General features: G+C 48.3%; 1 protein-coding gene across 1 annotated transcript in view; it reads left to right on the top strand.

Annotated features, from left to right (window-relative positions):
• The window catches only part of LOC311226085 (semaphorin-5B-like), a gene marked incomplete at both ends in the record, with an annotated part of 108988 nt that overhangs the window by 45588 nt on the left and 44713 nt on the right, over positions 1 to 18687 (top strand). The window contains 3 exons of the mRNA XM_084311461.1: positions 557 to 674; positions 1548 to 1732; positions 3006 to 3149. Coding sequence (XP_084167587.1) covers positions 557 to 674; positions 1548 to 1732; positions 3006 to 3149 — 447 coding nt within the window. The remainder of the gene's footprint in view (positions 1 to 556; positions 675 to 1547; positions 1733 to 3005; positions 3150 to 18687) is intronic.

Genomic DNA, 18687 nt, shown 5'->3' on the forward strand with positions numbered 1-18687 from the left:
ATAAAGCAGTCGTTCAGTTGATGTCTCTATCCCCCTTTTCCTGAGGCGTCCAGATCAGCTCTGGCTGCTCAGTGTCGTCGTTAACAGCTTTTGGATTTAATTAGCCCTCGTTAAGCTCCTGTTTTACTTGGGAGCTTACAAATATTTAATGACTGTGTAGTTGTCGAGTGATGTGGGGGGTTGCTGTGGTCCATGGGGGAGGGGGGGGGTTGTTTACCTGTCTGAGGTAGGCAGTCGATTTCCCGGGGAGCCACAGGGGGATGTGCACGTCAGGGGGCGAGAGTGGCTTTATTTGGATTCGGTAAGTAAGTCGCGACGTGCTGGAAGGCTGCCGGGGGTGTTTACTCTCTGACTAAACGATCTGCTTTTCAGTTCAATGTGTTTTTTTGTTTAGTTTTTTTTACAATGCAACATTACAAAGAATTAGCATTTTTATACACTTTACAATACAACTCTTTCTCTTTCTCTTTTCCCCTCCTCCATCTCTTTCCTCCTCATCTTCCTCTCCCTCCGTTTACCTCCGTCTCTCCACCCTCCTCTCTCCCGCCCCCTGCAGGCTATGTCTGGAGGCGCGGGACCCGTACTGCGGCTGGGACCTGAAGCAGCGCCGCTGCACCACCCTGGAGGACAGCTCCAACATGAGCCAGTGGAGCCAGAATATCACTGTGTGCCCGGTGAGAGCCGCAATGGATGCCAGTGTCATCTCCTCTGCTCTCACTTCAATCAAAACCTGTGCAACTGCGACTCCCTTAGGGGTCTCCTGGGACGCAGACGGCTGTCATGCTTTGACACCTCCACGCCTCTCTTTAGGCTCTGGCTCTTTGCTGCAGCAGTCTGCCCAGTGTCAAGGTTGCCAGCATCTGCCACGACTAATCACTCTCAGGCTGTTTCACACTAGAATACAGTAGAACGCTTTAGATCTGTAGCCTGTATAAAGCCGGTATGAAAAGAATAGAATAGATCTGTAGCCTGTATAAATAGAATATAATAGATCTGTAGCCTGTATAAACAGAAGAGAATAGAACGTTATAGATTTGTAGCCGGTAAAAATATAATAGGATAGATCTATACCCTGTATACATAGAATAGAATAGACCTGCAGTCTGTATACATATAATATAATAGAACATTATAGATCTGTAGCTGGTATAAATAGAATAGAATAGACTAGAACTGTAGCCTGTATAAATAGAATAGAATAGAATATAACATGTTGTATGACTATTGTAAAATAGAATAGAAAGTTGTAGATCTGTAGCCTGCAATAGAATAGACACCTGTAGCCGGTATATGTAGAATAGAATAGAAATCTCTAAATAGTGATCTGTATCTCCACCCTTTAATGCTTCGATCATGTATTTTCCCTTCTTAAACTTAAAAAGCAAACTTCTTAAGAAATTCCCTCTGGCATTTGTCCACAGACCCAGCGCTTAGAGAGGCAGGGCGGGGGAGCGGAAGGGTGCATGTTTGGTAACGGTTAGATAACTTGGGGTCTCGGGTTTAACACCCCAGGCTTACTCTGTCCTGATTGGATGATTGATTTTCAGCTGCGGAACCAGACCACCAATGGCAGCTTTGGACCCTGGGTGCCGTGGCAATCGTGCAGCAATGATGACGGCGCCGATGGCGTCAGCTCCTGTCTGTGTCGGTCCAGGTCATGTGACAGCCCCGCCGCCCGGTGTGGGGGAAGTAACTGCGAGGGGCCCACTATTGAAGTCTCCAACTGCTCCAGGTAGGAGAAGATAATTGCATGGGGCTATTATCTGGCTTTGCATTCATTAAGGTTAAAAAACTTTAATTCATATTGATACTGGCTAAAACAGGGCGTCAGTGTCTGACTGTTTCCCCCTAAACTAATCCAATGCAAAGAGCTATTTGGAACATGTCAGATATCTAAATGAAGCGGCTAGCTTTTCTGCATGTTTTGGCACATAGATATCGAATGGAGAAACCAATTAGTGTATTCTGTCCAATTACTGTATCGGCACTTGGTACCAACCAACACTTAAAGGTGAAGGCTCAGAATCTGTACTATCAGGGGAAAAAGTGGTATCTGTGTGCATCCCAAGTCCAAAGTATAGGAACACTGATCTATGCTCACATAGAGTATGAGATCACGTGGCTTATTATAGGTGAGAAGATGTTCACGAATAAAAATGTTGACTTCAGGTGGATTTGTCCTCTGACACGTCCCTGAACATATACCCATATAAACCGTAAGACGACACCTGATCAGACCCTCTGTTCCACCATAATCCACGCAGACCCAGTCATTTGTCCTCATCAAATTCTAGATAACACGGCAAAGCCGATGTAGGGCATTCACATTGCCATTGAGCTTAATCCACGATTAGACAAGTTCCACGCTGTGCGTCTGAACCGCTGCTGCGGCAGAGATGTCCTGGTCACTTTGAGATACTCACCAAGGGTAGAATTTGCATGCTAACAGGATAAGAGAGGGATCACGAACAAGTGAAATTTGATTAAAGGATGTAGGTGACATCCAGGCGCCCTCTTCCGAGGCCTCGCGCCGCCCGCGTCTGTGGGGGGATTGGCCAATCAGAGTGAGTGAGAACAGAACGTGTGGGGGGATTGGCCAATCAGAGTGAGTGAGAACAGAACCTGTGGGGGGATTGGCCAATCAGAGTGAGTGAGAACAGAACAGCGTCGTCACACCTTCCATGCGCCGCCAGACAGCGACGGCAGATTGAATCCTGGGTCTCCAAATTGAATTGCGCTTGTGCAGGAAGTGGCAATTAAATCATGCGGAGCGCTACACAGGAGCAAAGCACTTAGTAAATTGAAGGAATGTGTTTCCGAGTCCAATCGTGTGCTCCCTGCTAACATTTGCATCTTCATCTGCAGAATCACAGATTAGAGCTATGATTAGAGATAATATAAAGGAGCTGTTTTTCATTTTAAAAAGCATAACTCAAAACTCTGCCCAATAATTACGCCTGCGTTGGTTTGTCTTGAGGTTTGCTTTCTGTTTCCTGTTGCCATAGGAACGGAGGCTGGACTCCCTGGTCGTCATGGGGACAGTGCAGCACCACCTGTGGGACGGGGTTCGAGATGCGGCAGCGCTCCTGCAACAACCCCTCGCCGCGGCACGGGGGTCGGGTGTGCGTGGGGCCGAGCAGAGACGAGAGGTGAGAGAACCTGCTCTCTGTTAACCCTTTAACCATTTCACTACCACACTACAGAAGGGTCATTGTGAAAGGGTTAACCCTTTTTGTAGTGTGGTAGTGAAAGGGTTAACCCCCGCCTTCATTTCCCCTTGGGAGAATTGTCTTCAGTTGTCTAGATGTGACCAAAGCCAGGCGCTACGAATTGCAGTAGGGTAGGGATTCACATTCCTTTACGGCTTTGGGTAGGGCGATCCACATTATTGTGGCATAATTGCAAAACGTGTTTAGTCCCTTGTTTGTGCCGAATCTGGGTTGAACGTGATTTGTGGAGCTCCCTCTGGTGTTGTGGTCGTGGACTTCACTGACCTTTAGGAAGTATTTCGATGTACATGGGTATCTTAGTGGTGTAGTTTATCTTGTAGACCAGGCTCATTGCAAGTTGAGTGAAAACATAGGCTGAGGAGAAAAGCCACATGAAAAAGTGTCAGCTAGACATTCTCGATCGACTTCCGGTATGAGAGCGGAAGGGTAGCACGCATGCGGTGAGGCTCCTGGTCAAAAGAGTGAAAAACGGAGAAATAAAGACCCGAAAAGTGACGAAAAGTGATCAAAAATGAAGATGCAAACGAGAAGGAAGGAGGAGAAAACAATTATGAAGGAAAGAGAAATGGAGAACTCACAGGAAGAGGAGAGTTCGATGGAGCAGAACCCCCGAGGCGAGACCGAGAAGGAGCAGGCGGAGGAAGGGGGAGTCTCGGCTGAGACGGACAAGGAAATGCCAGGATGGGCCGTGCTCATGCAGGCCGGGATATTGGCGACCATAAAATTGAACTCGGACACGATGCAGGCGACCATAAAACTGAACTCGGACACGATAAGAAATGATATTGGGAAGTTACGGGAGGAATTGAGGAAGGAACAGGAGGACTTCAGAGGTGAAATGAATACAGAACTCAAAAGGGTGGATGAGAAGATGGCGGAACAAGTTCAAGTTTCAAGTTTCTTTAATAGTTGTCATACAGAAGTACAGAATACTTTTATACAAAATGCTTCTTACTGTTGCGCTCCAGAGACTGTGCAAGACAAGATAAGTATGAAATAAAATAACATAGTAAAATTAGAAGTAAAAAAAATGAGGTCACAGTGTTCAGTTTAGACATATGTACAATGTTCGATGCAGAATAGACGTAGTTACCATACAAAATACAATACTGTGCAGTGTACTAATATACAATACTATATAGTGCAAGGCAGAAATGGAGAAACAGAACAGAACAGGACAGAAACGTAACAGAGGTACAGACTAGAACGGCGCAAACGGAGGAATGGAACACAGAGATACACGAGGTGTTAACGTGTGCGATTCAAAAACAAGAACAGATGGAGACAAAGATATCGGACATGGAGGGGAGGTCACGGAGAAATAACATCAGAATATGGGGATTGAAAGAAGGAGTCGAAGGGGAATCGGTGATCCAATATGTGGAAAAGCTTATCAAGGAACAACTGAAGGAGACGGGACTGGAAAAAATGGAGATACAGAGGGCCCACAGGGCGTTGGCTCCGAGACCGAAACCGGACAGACCTCCGAGGGCGGTTGTAACTGAGGGGTACAATTCCCTGACTGTATTGAATAAGTATGGTATCATTAAACCACTACTGTCTTATGTACATTACTACTGGCCATACAGTACACAGGTATATGAGATGAACACGTCCACAATAACACGGTTTCACACAAGTACTCGTTTAGAAGAATATTTATTAGCAGCAATAATATTATATTACATTACTTTACTTAGAGTCGCGCTTGTAAGGCGAAGAATGTGCATGAATAGGTCAAGAGCGTAAGTCCATTAGAATATTACGCAGGAGATAATGAATACCACCTGTATCGTAGGCATTATATCTATGGTACACTAGTAGGGCAGCGGGAGATACTAGTAGGGTCCCTCCGGTTGTAGGCCAGCAGGGGAGAGGATTTGTCGGTAACGAAAGTCTGGGTCAACAAAGAATAAGGAGACTCCAGGTACAGGAGACAGTGCAATAATCTCTTGATCCGCAGACGAACAACAGCTATTCTCCGGTATGCAGCTCCGCATGGAAGAAAGCTAGCCAGCCTCAGGCGTCCTAGAGGCGGGCTCGACGTTGCTCCTCACAGGGTAAATCCCACACAATTGTGGGTGTAGACGATTCTCCGCTCCATCAGCTACAGGACCAAAGCAAATATAATCCAGCCGAAAAGGGCTCTGTAGTCGTCGGTGTAGGTTATCCAGTGTACATATCCACACGGTCCTCGTCTAGGGCTCCTCGGATGACGGCACCAGGTTAAGTCGCCCAGCCTGGATAAGCACACTAGCTGGTACGAGGAAGCGTTGGTAATGCTGGTCACTGTAGAACGGTAGCCGCACGATACACTATACATAAATAGACTATTACTGAAATAATAGAATAGGTCGAACTCGACGATACAGCGTCAAACTCTGACACTTCAGCTATCAATTCGCACGCGGCCTCAAGGCTCTAATTTGGGGCAAAACGGGCCCACTTCACAGCACGTTGTATCGTGGTGTGAGGCTTCAACTTATTGGGTAACATACTTCTGTATTCACCTGCGCCGTATTTATACGTTAGGTGAACAATCTAGTACCAGCCTCATTTCTGTCTCGTATTCTTGCGCAGAGCCGGTCATGTCCAGGCATGTCTTTGGCGGTGACTTTGAACTAGACATTGGGGGTATGGCAGTGGCGCCTAAGGGACCGCTGTCCAATAGGAGAACGAAATATTATGGTCTGTACTAGGTAAAGGGATATTCCGTGTATATGTACAAAGAATATACAAGGGACATCAGACGATATACAAATATTATACAATATATCTCAAGTAATAAATATATATATTCGGTTTAATCTGATCCTTCGTAACAGCCGCCTCCTAATTAGTCCGCACCTAATTAGATAAGCAGAGACAGATTAACTGCACTGTCCACTACTCAATGTCCGTTGTGAGGGTAGGGCAGTTCACAAAGTCAGGGGGTCATGGTCGTCATCGAGAGAGTCGGGGAGCCTTGGCAACTCTATCAGCCTCGCCACGGGCCGGGTGTATGTCCGCCCTTGGGCGAGCACTTCTGCCGCTCTGACCTTTCCGTCGGCACCAGTGATCACTTTGCTTACGCGGCCGGCCGGCCACATAGCTCGGGGTAGTGACTGGTCGATAATCATGACGACTGTACCTTCTGTCAAATTGTCTCTTTCTTTTACCCACTTCTGGCGGGTCTGTAGAGACGGTAGATAGTGGAGGAGGAAACTGTTCCAAAACTTGTCAGCCAATACTTGACTGTACCTCCACATTCTTCGGCCGTTCGCTTCTTCATGGCTGTACACTGTCTGTGGTAGCGCGGGGTCCAGCCGCCCCATCAAGAGAGTGTTGGGGGTGACTGGGTCGACATCTGCTACATCACTTGAGACGTAACCGAGGGGCTTTGAGTTCAATACTCCCTCGATCTCCGTGAGGACTGTCGTGAGGACTTCTTCCGCCACGGTCTGGGCCCCAAGCACGGCGTACAGGGCTGTCTTTATTGAACGTACTTCTCGTTCCCAAGTTCCACCGAAGTGAGGTGCATTCGGGGGATTAAACTGGAAATCAATCTGAGAGGGAGCGAGATGGGTCTTAAGTTCTGGGCCCATAGCTTGGAAGCTCTCTCTCAGCTCTCTTTCTCCGACTTTGAAGTTTGTCCCGTGATCATACAATAATATAGACGGTTTTCCTTTCCGCGATGTGAATCTCCGGAAGGCCATAAGGAATGAGTCCGTACTCATGGTTGGAAGGAGTTCTATGTGTATCGCTCGGGTGGTCATGCATTTGAATACAATACCCCACCGCTTCTCCGTCCCTCTTCCTCTCTTTACATACAGCGGGCCGAAACAGTCCATACCGGTGGAGTGAAAGGGCTTGTCGCCGAGTCGGAGGCGACAGGGGGGTAGGTCAGCCATCCTGGGTATACTGGGCTGTGCTCGCCATTTGCGACAGTCTAGACAAGTCCGCTGGAAGCGTCGTACTGCTTCTCTTCCTTGCAGTATCCAATAGCGACGTCTGATCTCCGCGAAGACTCTCTCTGCCCCGGCGTGGTGCACGTCCTCGTCGTATTTCTTTATGATGAGCTCTGTGACCTTGTGTCGGCTGTTTAAGACTATCGGGTACTTGACGTCATCCGGTAAGTCTGGGGCTCTCCTCAGACGACCACCCACTCTGATGAGATTATGGGCGTCGCTCTCAGGGGCTAAATAGAGCAGTCTGCTGTCTGACGGGACTGGCTTTGATCCCTGCAGACAGTCTAGCTCGTCGGGGAACGAGTCTCTTTGGGCTCGCTGTAGCAGAAGGAGTGCTGCTTCTTCGTAGTTAGCTGCAGTAATGTCAGTAGTGGACGGAACCTCTGGGTGGTGCCACAGGAATGTCTTTAACTGCGCACTCTCAAGGGTGGGGCAGTCGTCTATGTTGGGATCTGTGGGGACGAGTGTGTGTGTCAACCCACAGAACATAGATTTCTTCTTCTCTGCCTCCTCTTCACTCGCCTCCCGTGGGGTGGGTGTAGGCCACTCTTCTTCCGGGAGCTTGAGGAACTCGGGACCGTCACTATAGAGATTGTGACGGGTGAGGTCATCCAGGGACATTCCCCGTGTGATGACGTCTGCTGGGTTCTGTTTTGTGTCCACATACCTCCAGCATGCTGCTTCTGTTAACTCTTGGATCTCTGTGATTCTGACTCCCACGAAGACCTTGTATCTACACGAATCGGACTGGATCCATGTGAGTACGGTCATGACCACAGGATTGTTCTTTGCACCGGGATGGTGAGTTCACGTTGGATTAACGTGGCGAGTTGCGCTCCTGCTAGGGCTGCGCAGAGCTCTAGATGCGGGATAGATTGTTGCTTGCGGGGGGCTATTCTTGAGCGAGCCAGGATGAAGGCAGTATGTATTTCTCCTCCCTCCTCTCGGGCCCGCAGGTAGGCCACCGAACCGTAGACTACTTCGGAGGCGTCGCTGAAGACGTGCAGGTCTATCTGACACGTCTCCGGCCTCACTGTGGGTGGGAAGTAGCTGCGGCGTATGTTGACACCTGGGAGCGAGCTGAGTTCTGTCTCCCACTCTCTCCATGTGGAGGCAAGGTGTTCGGGTATGGGATCGTCCCAGCCCTGGTCCTTGTCCCATAGCGCTCGCACAATCATCTTTGCCCTGGTGGTGTAAGGTAGAATACATCCCAACGGGTCATATTGTCTGGCGAGTGTTCTGTATACACTCCGTCTTGTGGTCGGTAGTGAAGTCGACCTTCCCTGCTCCTTGGTCAGGGGTGTGTGTTTATAATGGAGCGAGTCTGTTTTGAAGCGCCAGACTAGTCCTAATGTCATTTCTTGGGCTTCTCCTGGGATGGTCGCCATCCAGGTCTCGCTGCTTGCTGCCTTGTCCTCTGGGGAGAGGCTGCGCAATACTTGAGGGTCGCTGCTGGCCCACTGCCAGAGATCAAAGCCGCCTTTGATCAGGGAGGCGCGGAGCTTGAGTAGGAGGGCCTCGGCTTCTTCTGGCGTCGAGACGCTTTGCAGACAGTTGTCCACGTAGAAACTATTTCCTACACTTTGTCGGACCTCTTCATCAGCTGCTGGGTCCTCTGCGACGTGTTTTTGCAGTGCAAACGTAGCACAGCATGGGCTGCATGTGGTTCCGAAAGGGAGGACTTCCCATTGATAGATGGATGGTTGCTCATCCCCGATCCTCTCTCTCCATAAGAACCGCAGCAGGGGCTTGTCCTCTTCCACTAGTCGCACCTGCAGGAACATCCCTTTGATGTCGCCGCTGATGGCCACCTTGTTCTGGCGGAAACGTAGCAACACGCCCAGTAGAGAGGGGCCGAGTGTTGGGCCGGGCAAGAGCTCTTTATTCAGATTTTGTGATCCGATCTGGTAGCTGCAGTTAAACACAATCCGATCCTTGCCGTTGTGGTGGACTTTGTGGTGCGGCACGTACCATGATTCGGTCGTCTGATCGGCCTCTTTAATGTCAATTCTCTTTATGTGTCCCGCTGTGATTAGCTTGTTAATCTCAGCGCGGTACACAGTAGCTTGAGCGGGGTCTCTGGCTAGGCGCCGCTCTGTGTTCGATAGATACCGCTCCGTCGCTTCTTTTGGGGCGTGGAAGGTAGGCATACCCTCTCGCCTCAGGAGTGGAGTTGCGTATCTCATCACTCCGTTGACTTTGACTCTCTTTGTCCCCTGCTCGAGGAGGGCTATAGCATAAATGTCTTCCTTGGAACGAATGTGTTTATTTTCGTTCTTAAAGGGCATTGTCTCTAGTGTCCATAGCCTCTCGACGTGCTGTAGGAGGGTGGTGTCTTCTTCTGTCACTCTGGAGTGGAGGCAGCTAGTGGCTGCTGTTCGGTTGGGAGACCTGGAGAGGGGGCCTTGTAGTGTCCATCCTAGGCGGGTCTCGACTGCTGCTGGACAGCCTCTGGGCCCAGTGTGGACCCGGTCCATCGGGACGATGAGGTGTGCATGGTCGGATCCTATCAGCAGGGTCGGGGTGGCACCGTCTATGAGCGGTATAGGTAGTTGACGCAGGTGCACGTATTTATCCATCAGCTTGGCGATGGGGTAGGTGTACTGCGACAGGCCTATGTCTTGGCTGGTGAAAGCGTTAGTGATTCTATACGTCTCTCTGGCTGCCCGCTTGCTGCGATAGTGAAGGAGACGTTCTCGCCCTTGATCGTCTTCAGGTCTCTTCTTATTGTCCGAATCGTCATCGTTTCTTCGCTCCCCCGCAGCCCCAGCTGGGCCGCAGCGGACGCGAGGATAAGGGTCTTCTCTGACCCGTCGTCAAGGACGGCGTAGGTGTCCATGACCTTGTCTTCGTAACTCAATGTTACGCGGACCACCTTCAAGAGCACCCGGGCCCCGCTGCTGGCGGGGTCAATGTACATAACACTTGCCTTTGTGCTGCTTGGGGGTGCAGGCTTTCTTCTGTTACTGTCATGTAAAACGTCCAAGTGGGCTCCGTCACACCGACTACACCTCTTCTTTAAGCGGCACTCGGCTGCCATGTGACTGCGCGCACATCGGTAACAGCGGCGGTTGGACTTTATCCATTGACTCACCTCGTCGGCGGTCATCTTCTTGAACGTGTCACAGTGTGACAGCCAGTGTTCCTTTTCGCAGTACGGGCATACAATCTTCCACTTCTCTTTCATCGAGGGGGTACTGTGGTTCTTGTTGCTCGGTACTGATTCGGCTTGGTGCATGACGGTCACCAGCCTGCGGCCATCGTTTGCTCTCCTAGGTCCCTCTCTGGAGCTTGGCGCGCTCCTCACGAACGTATCCAATCGTAGGCTGTTGACTTCTCTCGCCAGGAAGTCGGCTAGGTCTAGGAGGGATGGCTCGGGACCGTTAGGATCACGGTGGTCTCTTTGCCGCCTGAAGCGCTCTTGTCGGGCGGGCGGAAGCTTCTCTAATATCCTCTCAACATTAGAGTTCGCGTACAGTTCGTGCATACCCTTTTCCCTTTGTGCCCCCAGCATCCCTACCAGGGATTGTACCTTGATAGAGAGGTCATCTAATGAGCGATTGTCTGTGGCTGGGGGTAGACGGTCAATATTCCTTATCTCTTGTATTACGTAGTCCCATATGCGTCCATAACATTGGTCGAGGGCTGCTAGAGCCGCGGTGTATGGGGTAGTAGAGGTGGAATATGCCAGCGCTATATTGTGCGCTCTGGGCACCTTCAGGTGCTTGAGTAGGATAGCATACTTGTACGGTTCATCTGGTACATCGGACATCATTGTCTCTAAGCACATTCGTAGTTCTGTGTACTGTGCTCTGTTCTCGTGTGTGAAGTCCGGGAACGTCGGTGTGCCAAGGTACGATGCCATGGATGGCTGACACATTGGTGAGCGTTGGAGGAGAGGCCTCCTAGGCGAGTCTCCTCTTACGTGTCGTGGTGGGCTGGTACCTGTCGGGTACCAAGGCCCGTGTACCCAGGTGCTGTTCCTCGGGGCTGGTCGTGCGTCAAGCTCACCCGTGAATTGAGTCGGGGGTCTGTAGCGCAGAGCCGCGGGGGTAGAGTCTGGGCTGTACTGGACCTCCTGGTCCTGTGGAGTACGATGCTGCTGTTGGGCTTGACCTTCCTCCTCTCCCTCTTCTTCTTCCTCTGCCAGGTCGTCTAGATCCTGTAATCGTCTATTTAGTCTCTCCGCGGCATAGGCCGGTTCTTCCCTGTTGCTGGGTCTCGCATGGACCGGTCGGGGAAGGGGTTCGGAGAGGGGTATAGGCTCTCTCTGTTGGCCGGGCTCAGGGTCGCTTGATCGGGTAGGGGAGGGTGCCCTAGACCCTTGTCTTGACGAGGCCCTGGAGCTCCGTGCGGAGGGAGGGGGGGTTACCCTGGCAATCAGTTGCTCCATTATCTGCGCTTGTAATCGGTCGCGCTCGGCTTCGCGCTTGATGTGAGCGAGGTCGCGCTCTGCTTCGCGTTGGGCTTGGGCTGCGTCGCGCTGTGCATTGGCGGCTCCGCGCTGTGCATCGGCGGCGGCGCGCTGGGCTTCGGCGCGGTCTCTTTCCATATTCTCCTCCGTCTGGAGGCGTCTAGTCTCTAGGCGTATGCGGTCTTCGTTACTCCGTTGCTGCGCCTGGAAGCGCTCTCGCTCGATCCCAAAGTGTTCGCGTTCACTAAGGGCTTGCGCTTGGAGTTTCGCGTGGAAGCGTTCTTGTTCCATGGAAGAATGTTCGCGCTCGCTAAGCATCTGTGCTTGGAGTCGATCGCGTTCGGTTGAGGCTGCCAGGGTGGCGATAAAGGCCTGCGCCAGCATCTTGTCCGCCTCGCTGGGGGAAGACACTGGTGGAGGTGATCGGCTTCTGGTAGTACTCGTTGGAGATCCGCTCTCCTGTCGCGTACCGATGAGGTCAATCTCCTGGGTGCGCGTCTCTTCTGGTGGTGGGTCGGGTTCCGTCCCTGGAGGGCTTTCTTTATCCTGGAGCTCTCCGGGGACTACCTCGTTTACGTTGGCGGGGGGTAAAGTCATGTCAGGTCCCTCCTGGTCCCCCCCGTGAGCTTGGTCAGTTACGTTAGAACCCACTAGGGTCTCTACTGGCGGGGTCGCCTGGTCGGTAGGGTTTGGCATACTTTTACTATCCGCTTTTTCCGCATTTAACGTCTGTAGAAAGCTAGGTAGTAGACTGGCAGCGTAGTCCTCTAGGTAATGAGGTGGCTGCCGTCTGCGCTGCGGGCGATCTATTTTAGGAGAACCGTTTGTGGAGTGTTCATCATTGGCCATGTCAATATTAATATTATATTAATATTACGCTAGTTACCCTCCGGCTCGAAGGACCAATTGTAACTGAGGGGTACAATTCCCTGACTGTATTGAATAAGTATGGTATCATTAAACCACTACTGTCTTATGTACATTACTACTGGCCATACAGTACACAGGTATATGAGATGAACATGTCCACAATAACACGGTTTCACACAAGTACTCGTTTAGAAGAATATTTATTAGCAGCAATAATATTATATTACATTACTTTACTTAGAGTCGCGCTTGTAAGGCGAAGAATGTGCATGAATAGGTCAAGAGCGTAAGTCCATTAGAATATTACGCAGGAGATAATGAATACCACCTGTATCGTAGGAATTATATCTATGGTACACTAGTAGGGCAGCGGGAGATACTAGTAGGGTCCCTCCGGTTGTAGGCCAGCAGGGGAGAGGATTTGTCGGTAACGAAAGTCTGGGTCAACGAAGAATAAGGAGACTCCAGGTACAGGAGACAGTGCAATAATCTCTTGATCCGCAGACGAACAACAGCTATTCTCCGGTATGCAGCTCCGCATGGAAGAAAGCTAGCCAGCCTCAGGCGTCCTAGAGGCGGGCTCGACGTTGCTCCTCACAGGGTAAATCCCACACAATTGTGGGTGTAGACGATTCTCCGCTCCATCAGCTACAGGACCAAAGCAAATATAATCCAGCCGAAAAGGGCTCTGTAGTCGTCGGTGTAGGTTATCCAGTGTACATATCCACACGGTCCTCGTCTAGGGCTCCTCGGATGACGGCACCAGGTTAAGCCGCCCAGCCTGGATAAGCACACTAGCTGGTACGAGGAAGCGTTGGTAATGCTGGTCACTGTAGAACGGTAGCCGCACGATACACTATACATAAATAGACTATTACTGAAATAATAGAATAGGTCGAACTCGACGATACAGCGTCAAACTCTGACACTTCAGCTATCAATTCGCACGCGGTCTCAAGGCTCTAATTTGGGGCAAAACGGGCCCACTTCACAGCACGTTGTATCGTGGTGTGAGGCTTCAACTTATTGGGTAACATACTTCTGTATTCACCTGCGCCGTATTTATACGTTAGGTGAACAATCTAGTACCAGCCTCATTTCTGTCTCGTATTCTTGCGCAGAGCCGGTCATGTCCAGGCATGTCTTTGGCGGTGACTTTGAACTAGACATTGGGGGTATGGCAGTGGCGCCTAAGGGACCGCTGTCCAATAGGAGAACGAAATATTATGGTCTGTACTAGGTAAAGGGATATTCCGTGTATATGTACAAAGAATATACAAGGGACATCAGACGATATACAAATATTATACAATATATCTCAAGTAATAAATATATATATTCGGTTTAATCTGATCCTTCGTAACAGCGGTGATTATTAACTTTCTGAGATTTGAGATTAAGGAGACGGACGAGGAGGCCAGAGACGGAGAAGGAGAGGAGAGGAGGCGGGAGGAGACGAACGGATGAGTACACGCACAAGAGATTGAAAAAACTATCCAAATAGAGACAAAATATAGAAACTGAAATAACATATACATAAACACACATTCCCAGGTAGAGGCAGGATATAGGAACGAACATAACGTATACATGGACACATAATACACATGCTGATGGAGGAAATAAATGGAAATATAATTAGGTATGATAGACGGAACACAGAACAGATTGAAACAAATACATAGACACACGCTGCGAGTAACACAGTTGGAAGGGATTAAGGGGATAAATGGACATCACATAGAAAATAGAGAGGAGGAAAATAAAGTAAAAAGGGGTACACAGAAGACACCACACACAGGTTTGGGAGGAAGGAGGGACATTGGAACATATGAGCCACATTGAGAGGGACCTAGGAAATGGGGGTCTTTGATCAGAATGAAGGACAGAGCGCTTTTGACCAGGAGCTCGACAGCAATAAAAACAGTAAGAAAGCTGGACAAATATGACGAGCGGTTGGGGGTAAAGGTTTCAAACCCCTAAGCCGTCAGGAGGAGGCCTCTCACTAGGAGAGCAATTACTCCTCACCCACCAGCAGGGGACAGGGGGGGACACAGGGACCCCCCGAACGCCTTGGGAGCACTTTATGTAAAGTTTATGTTTTTTATTTATGTTAATCATTATATGTATTCGGTGAAGAGAGCGGAGGCTACAACCGGAGGGGGGAATGAATGTGACATGGGGGGGACTGACAGACGAAAGAAGAAGAAAGATGACAATGGTTAAAGGTATAAAAATGATGTCGTTAAACGTTAATGGAATGAATAATACGATAAAGAGGGGCAAAGTGATGTTGAAGTGTAAAAAAAGTGAGATGGAAGTGATTTTTCTGCAGGAGACACATTTGGTAGCACAGGATCATGAGAAACTGAAGAGATTTGGATATGAAAATGCATACTATAGTTCCTTTAAACGGAACCTGAGGAGAGGAGTAATCACGTTAATCAAAAACACAGTCAAATTTGAATTGATCAAGGAAGTAAGAGACAAGGAGGGAAGGTTTGTTCTGGTGAAGGGAAAAATGGAGGGTCAAATGATTACGTTAGTGAATGTTTATGCACCCCCAGAGAGTGAGAGGGATTTAGATGAGACCATTTTTATATGATAGTGATGGAACTAGAAGGGATATTGATATGCGAAATTTGGACTAGAAAACCGGGACCACTTCAGATATCTACAGGTTAGAGACTACTACAACAAAGAAATAAGGGGGGCCAAAGACGAAGAACAGAATGGAATAATCAAGATGATAGTATGGGCATACGAAGGGGGGCAAGGAAGAGTAATATCAGCAATATACCGAGCTATAATGAACAGCAAGGGACACACGACCGATTACATAAGGGAGAAATGGGAGAGAGAACTAGAGATAGAAATAACAGGGAAGGAATGGGGGAACATATGCGAGATGCAACATTCAACAACAGGATCGAGGATATGGAAAGAGTTTGGATGGAAAAACATAATCAGATTCTTTATAACCCCAGAGCTGAAGGGAAAATATGCACCAACACAAAGAGCATGCTGGAGGATGTGTGGGAAGGAGGGGGCAAATCACACGCACATATTCTGGGGATGTCAGAAGCTGAAGGGGTATTGGGAGGAGATAGGGGAGGCAATGATCAGAATATTAGGATACGGGTTACCACAAACAGGACTGGTGCTTTACTTAGGAGACCTGACACACGAGGGAATACAAGGGGGGGACAAATATTTAATAAAGATAATGTTGATAGCGGCCAGAAAAGCAATAACAAGATTGTGGTACAAAGAAGACCCACCGACAATAGCACAATGGGTAGGAATAGTGGAAGAGATACAGGATATGGAGAGGATAACACACATGCTGAGGTTACAGGAAGAGAAATTTGGAGAAAGATGGGGAAAGTGGGAGTATTACAAGGGGAACGAAAACGACATCACAGAGGAAGAACCAAATACATCACAAGAGGGCGAAGGGTAAAGGAGGAAAGAGGTTCAAAGAGGGTCTCTGAACCCATGTCACACACTTAATGTTTTACAATTGTTTTATGTTTTTTTAAGTCAGTATTTTTATTTTTCGTCTTTTGGACATTACATTTTTTCTCTATTATTTATGTCTGTTTAATAGTGTTGTTGAAGTTATTGTATATGTTGTGTTGTTTGTCTCAATAAAATTTTTAGTTAAAAAAAAAAAAAAAAGTGTCAGCTAAATGACTAAATGTAAATGTAAAATTGCCAATCCTAGATTGTCAAAATGAGTCTTGATCTATAACTAATAGTAACTATATACCTAAATACTTTACACTGTGTTTAGACATGAGACAGACTGATCTATAACTAATATAACTATATACCTAAATACTTTACACTGTGTTTAGACATGAGTTAGACTGATCTATAACTAATATACAGTAACTATATACCTAAATACTTTACACTGTGTTTAGACATGAGACAGACTGATCTATAACTAATATAACTATATACCTAAATACTTTACACTGTGTTCTATTTCATTATGGCTGCCGCTCAGCGTCATTCTGCACGCACTTCACTTCGTGCACGAGCACTGAATAAAAAATTCCACAATGTACCTTTACATCCCAACATTTGTCTGGCCACACCCCTATCCGCTTACCTTCATAAGCAGGTGTGTGGTCACCTACTCGCCTCTTCTTCACTTTCACCACAAGGAAGTGCCTTCGGTAGATCCCACACTTGACGAGGTTGTTAGCTGAAGAAAGTTGAGACGTGTTTACATTTTTTCTTGCTTTTTTCTTCTCTCATATATTTCGAAAGAAAAAAGCTAAGTCATAATGTCTACTTCGGAGGGTCGCGCTCGCAACGCCACTCTTCACCAGCGGTTCTCCATTGCCGCCTCTGTCGTGCGTCTTGGAGCGGGGTTGAGGCCTCTCTCATGGTCGGCAGCCACGCCCGGTAGGTGTCCGATGGGTAGTTTGCCTCTCCAAGGAGCTGGTACACCAGTGCCGTCTCCTGTGCGATGGCCTGGTTCCGGCTCTGGTTCCTCTGCTTCCGGGGAGTCGTCCGCTGTTGGGCGGCCGGCTCCTTTGGTTGCAGGGGATTTGAGACGCAAACTTTTTGCGTCAGCTCGCTCCCGTCGCAAGATGGTGGCTTGCAGACGCGAACGGCCTGATTTTGGTGAGTTGCTGGAGCCAGATGAGGATGCGTCGGTCTCTACATGCCCGATGGAGACAGAGGACTACATCATCATCATCATCATCATTTATTTATTCGTACATGGAATCACCACAGTCCAACAGTACATATTCACATAATTCACAAAAAATACCATGGCCGAAAGGAACAGGAAGAAGAAAAAATCTTATATATACCTGCCCCTACACACGTACAACACACCGATAGACATATTGTGTAAAACCAAACAGAATATACCCATTTTGCAAAAAATAAATAAAAATTTAACATCAACACAACCAAATTAAATCAACATAAATAAACACATTTTGTCTATCTATCAGTCAAACTACATATTTAGGTTAATTCATTTACACACACACACACCCACACACACACACTTATATAATGTATTATACTTCTATATACTATCTAATTTCTATTTTATTATAATATAACTAAATCATACTATTTATTCTACACCATATTGGTACAGTATTATACAATATTTTAATATATTATTATTCTATGTTACGCTGCTATATACTATATTACTATACTCATACTGGCCTACACTACAACTCTATGCTACGTCATCCTGACACGCTAAACTGCAATATTATACTAAACTGTGCTATACTGTCTATGTATCTTTTCTTTGCACAACCTTTTGAAGTGAAATATATTATTGGAACTCTTTTCATCGTTCTGCAAAGAGTTCCATAGTTTGATGTTGGGTTAGAACCTCCGACTCGGCGGCGGGATGCCCTGCTATCAGCCACATCAGAATGTGGCTCCTTGACCAGTAGTCTGCTGTATGTGAGGGATGCGGGCTCGGAGGAGGAAAGTATGCAGGGGGAACTGCGTGCTTTGTTTCCCGAGCTCATGGCGGCGGCGGCAGTCGCAAACGGCGTGCCGCTGCGTTTGCGACTGCCGCCGCCGCCACTGCCTGTTCCTGTCCCTGATGATCTCATAGGTCATCTATGGCAACGTCGCCCAGTGAGAGGGGTGGGCGTTGTCTACCCATTTTTCCCCTCAATGGCGGCCTATGTCCGTCAGGGCCAGGTGGTCTCCCACATCATGGGCCTTACTCCCGCCTACGTGCAAGTCACGCAGGTGGCGGGTTTGGTAGACGGCATTAAAGAAAGCGTGCCACGGCTTGATAGGCCGATGGCGGCGTTCCTTTGTCCTGAGGTGGTGTGGGAGCCGTTACGGAAGCCGGTTCCCCAAGGGAAATCGGCGAGGCGGTTGGCATTTTGGAGCGACCAGTAATTTATCTCCGGAACACAATCTCTAGCTGCCACTTCTTTTTTTTTTATCCACTTTTTCTCCCATTTTCTACATTTTCTCCCATCCCAATTTCGTATCATCCAATTCAACCCTCCCCTGTCACGAACGCTGTTTCTTGCCTCCCACAAGCCGGCTGCAATGTGGACTAAGTCATACATAGCACAAGTCGCCTTGGTTACTTGTTATTAAAACAGCGTTTTTATAAAGCAACTGGGATGGGGGATTTTTTCCTCTTCCGAGAGCCTGTTACTGGGTCTCGACGGATTCTCGTTCATATCTGGGGGATGTTAACGGAATG

The sequence above is a fragment of the Notolepis coatsorum genome, assembly GCF_963971535.1.
Source record: "Notolepis coatsorum genome assembly, chromosome: 3".
Classification (NCBI taxonomy): Eukaryota; Metazoa; Chordata; class Actinopteri; order Aulopiformes; family Paralepididae; genus Notolepis; species Notolepis coatsorum.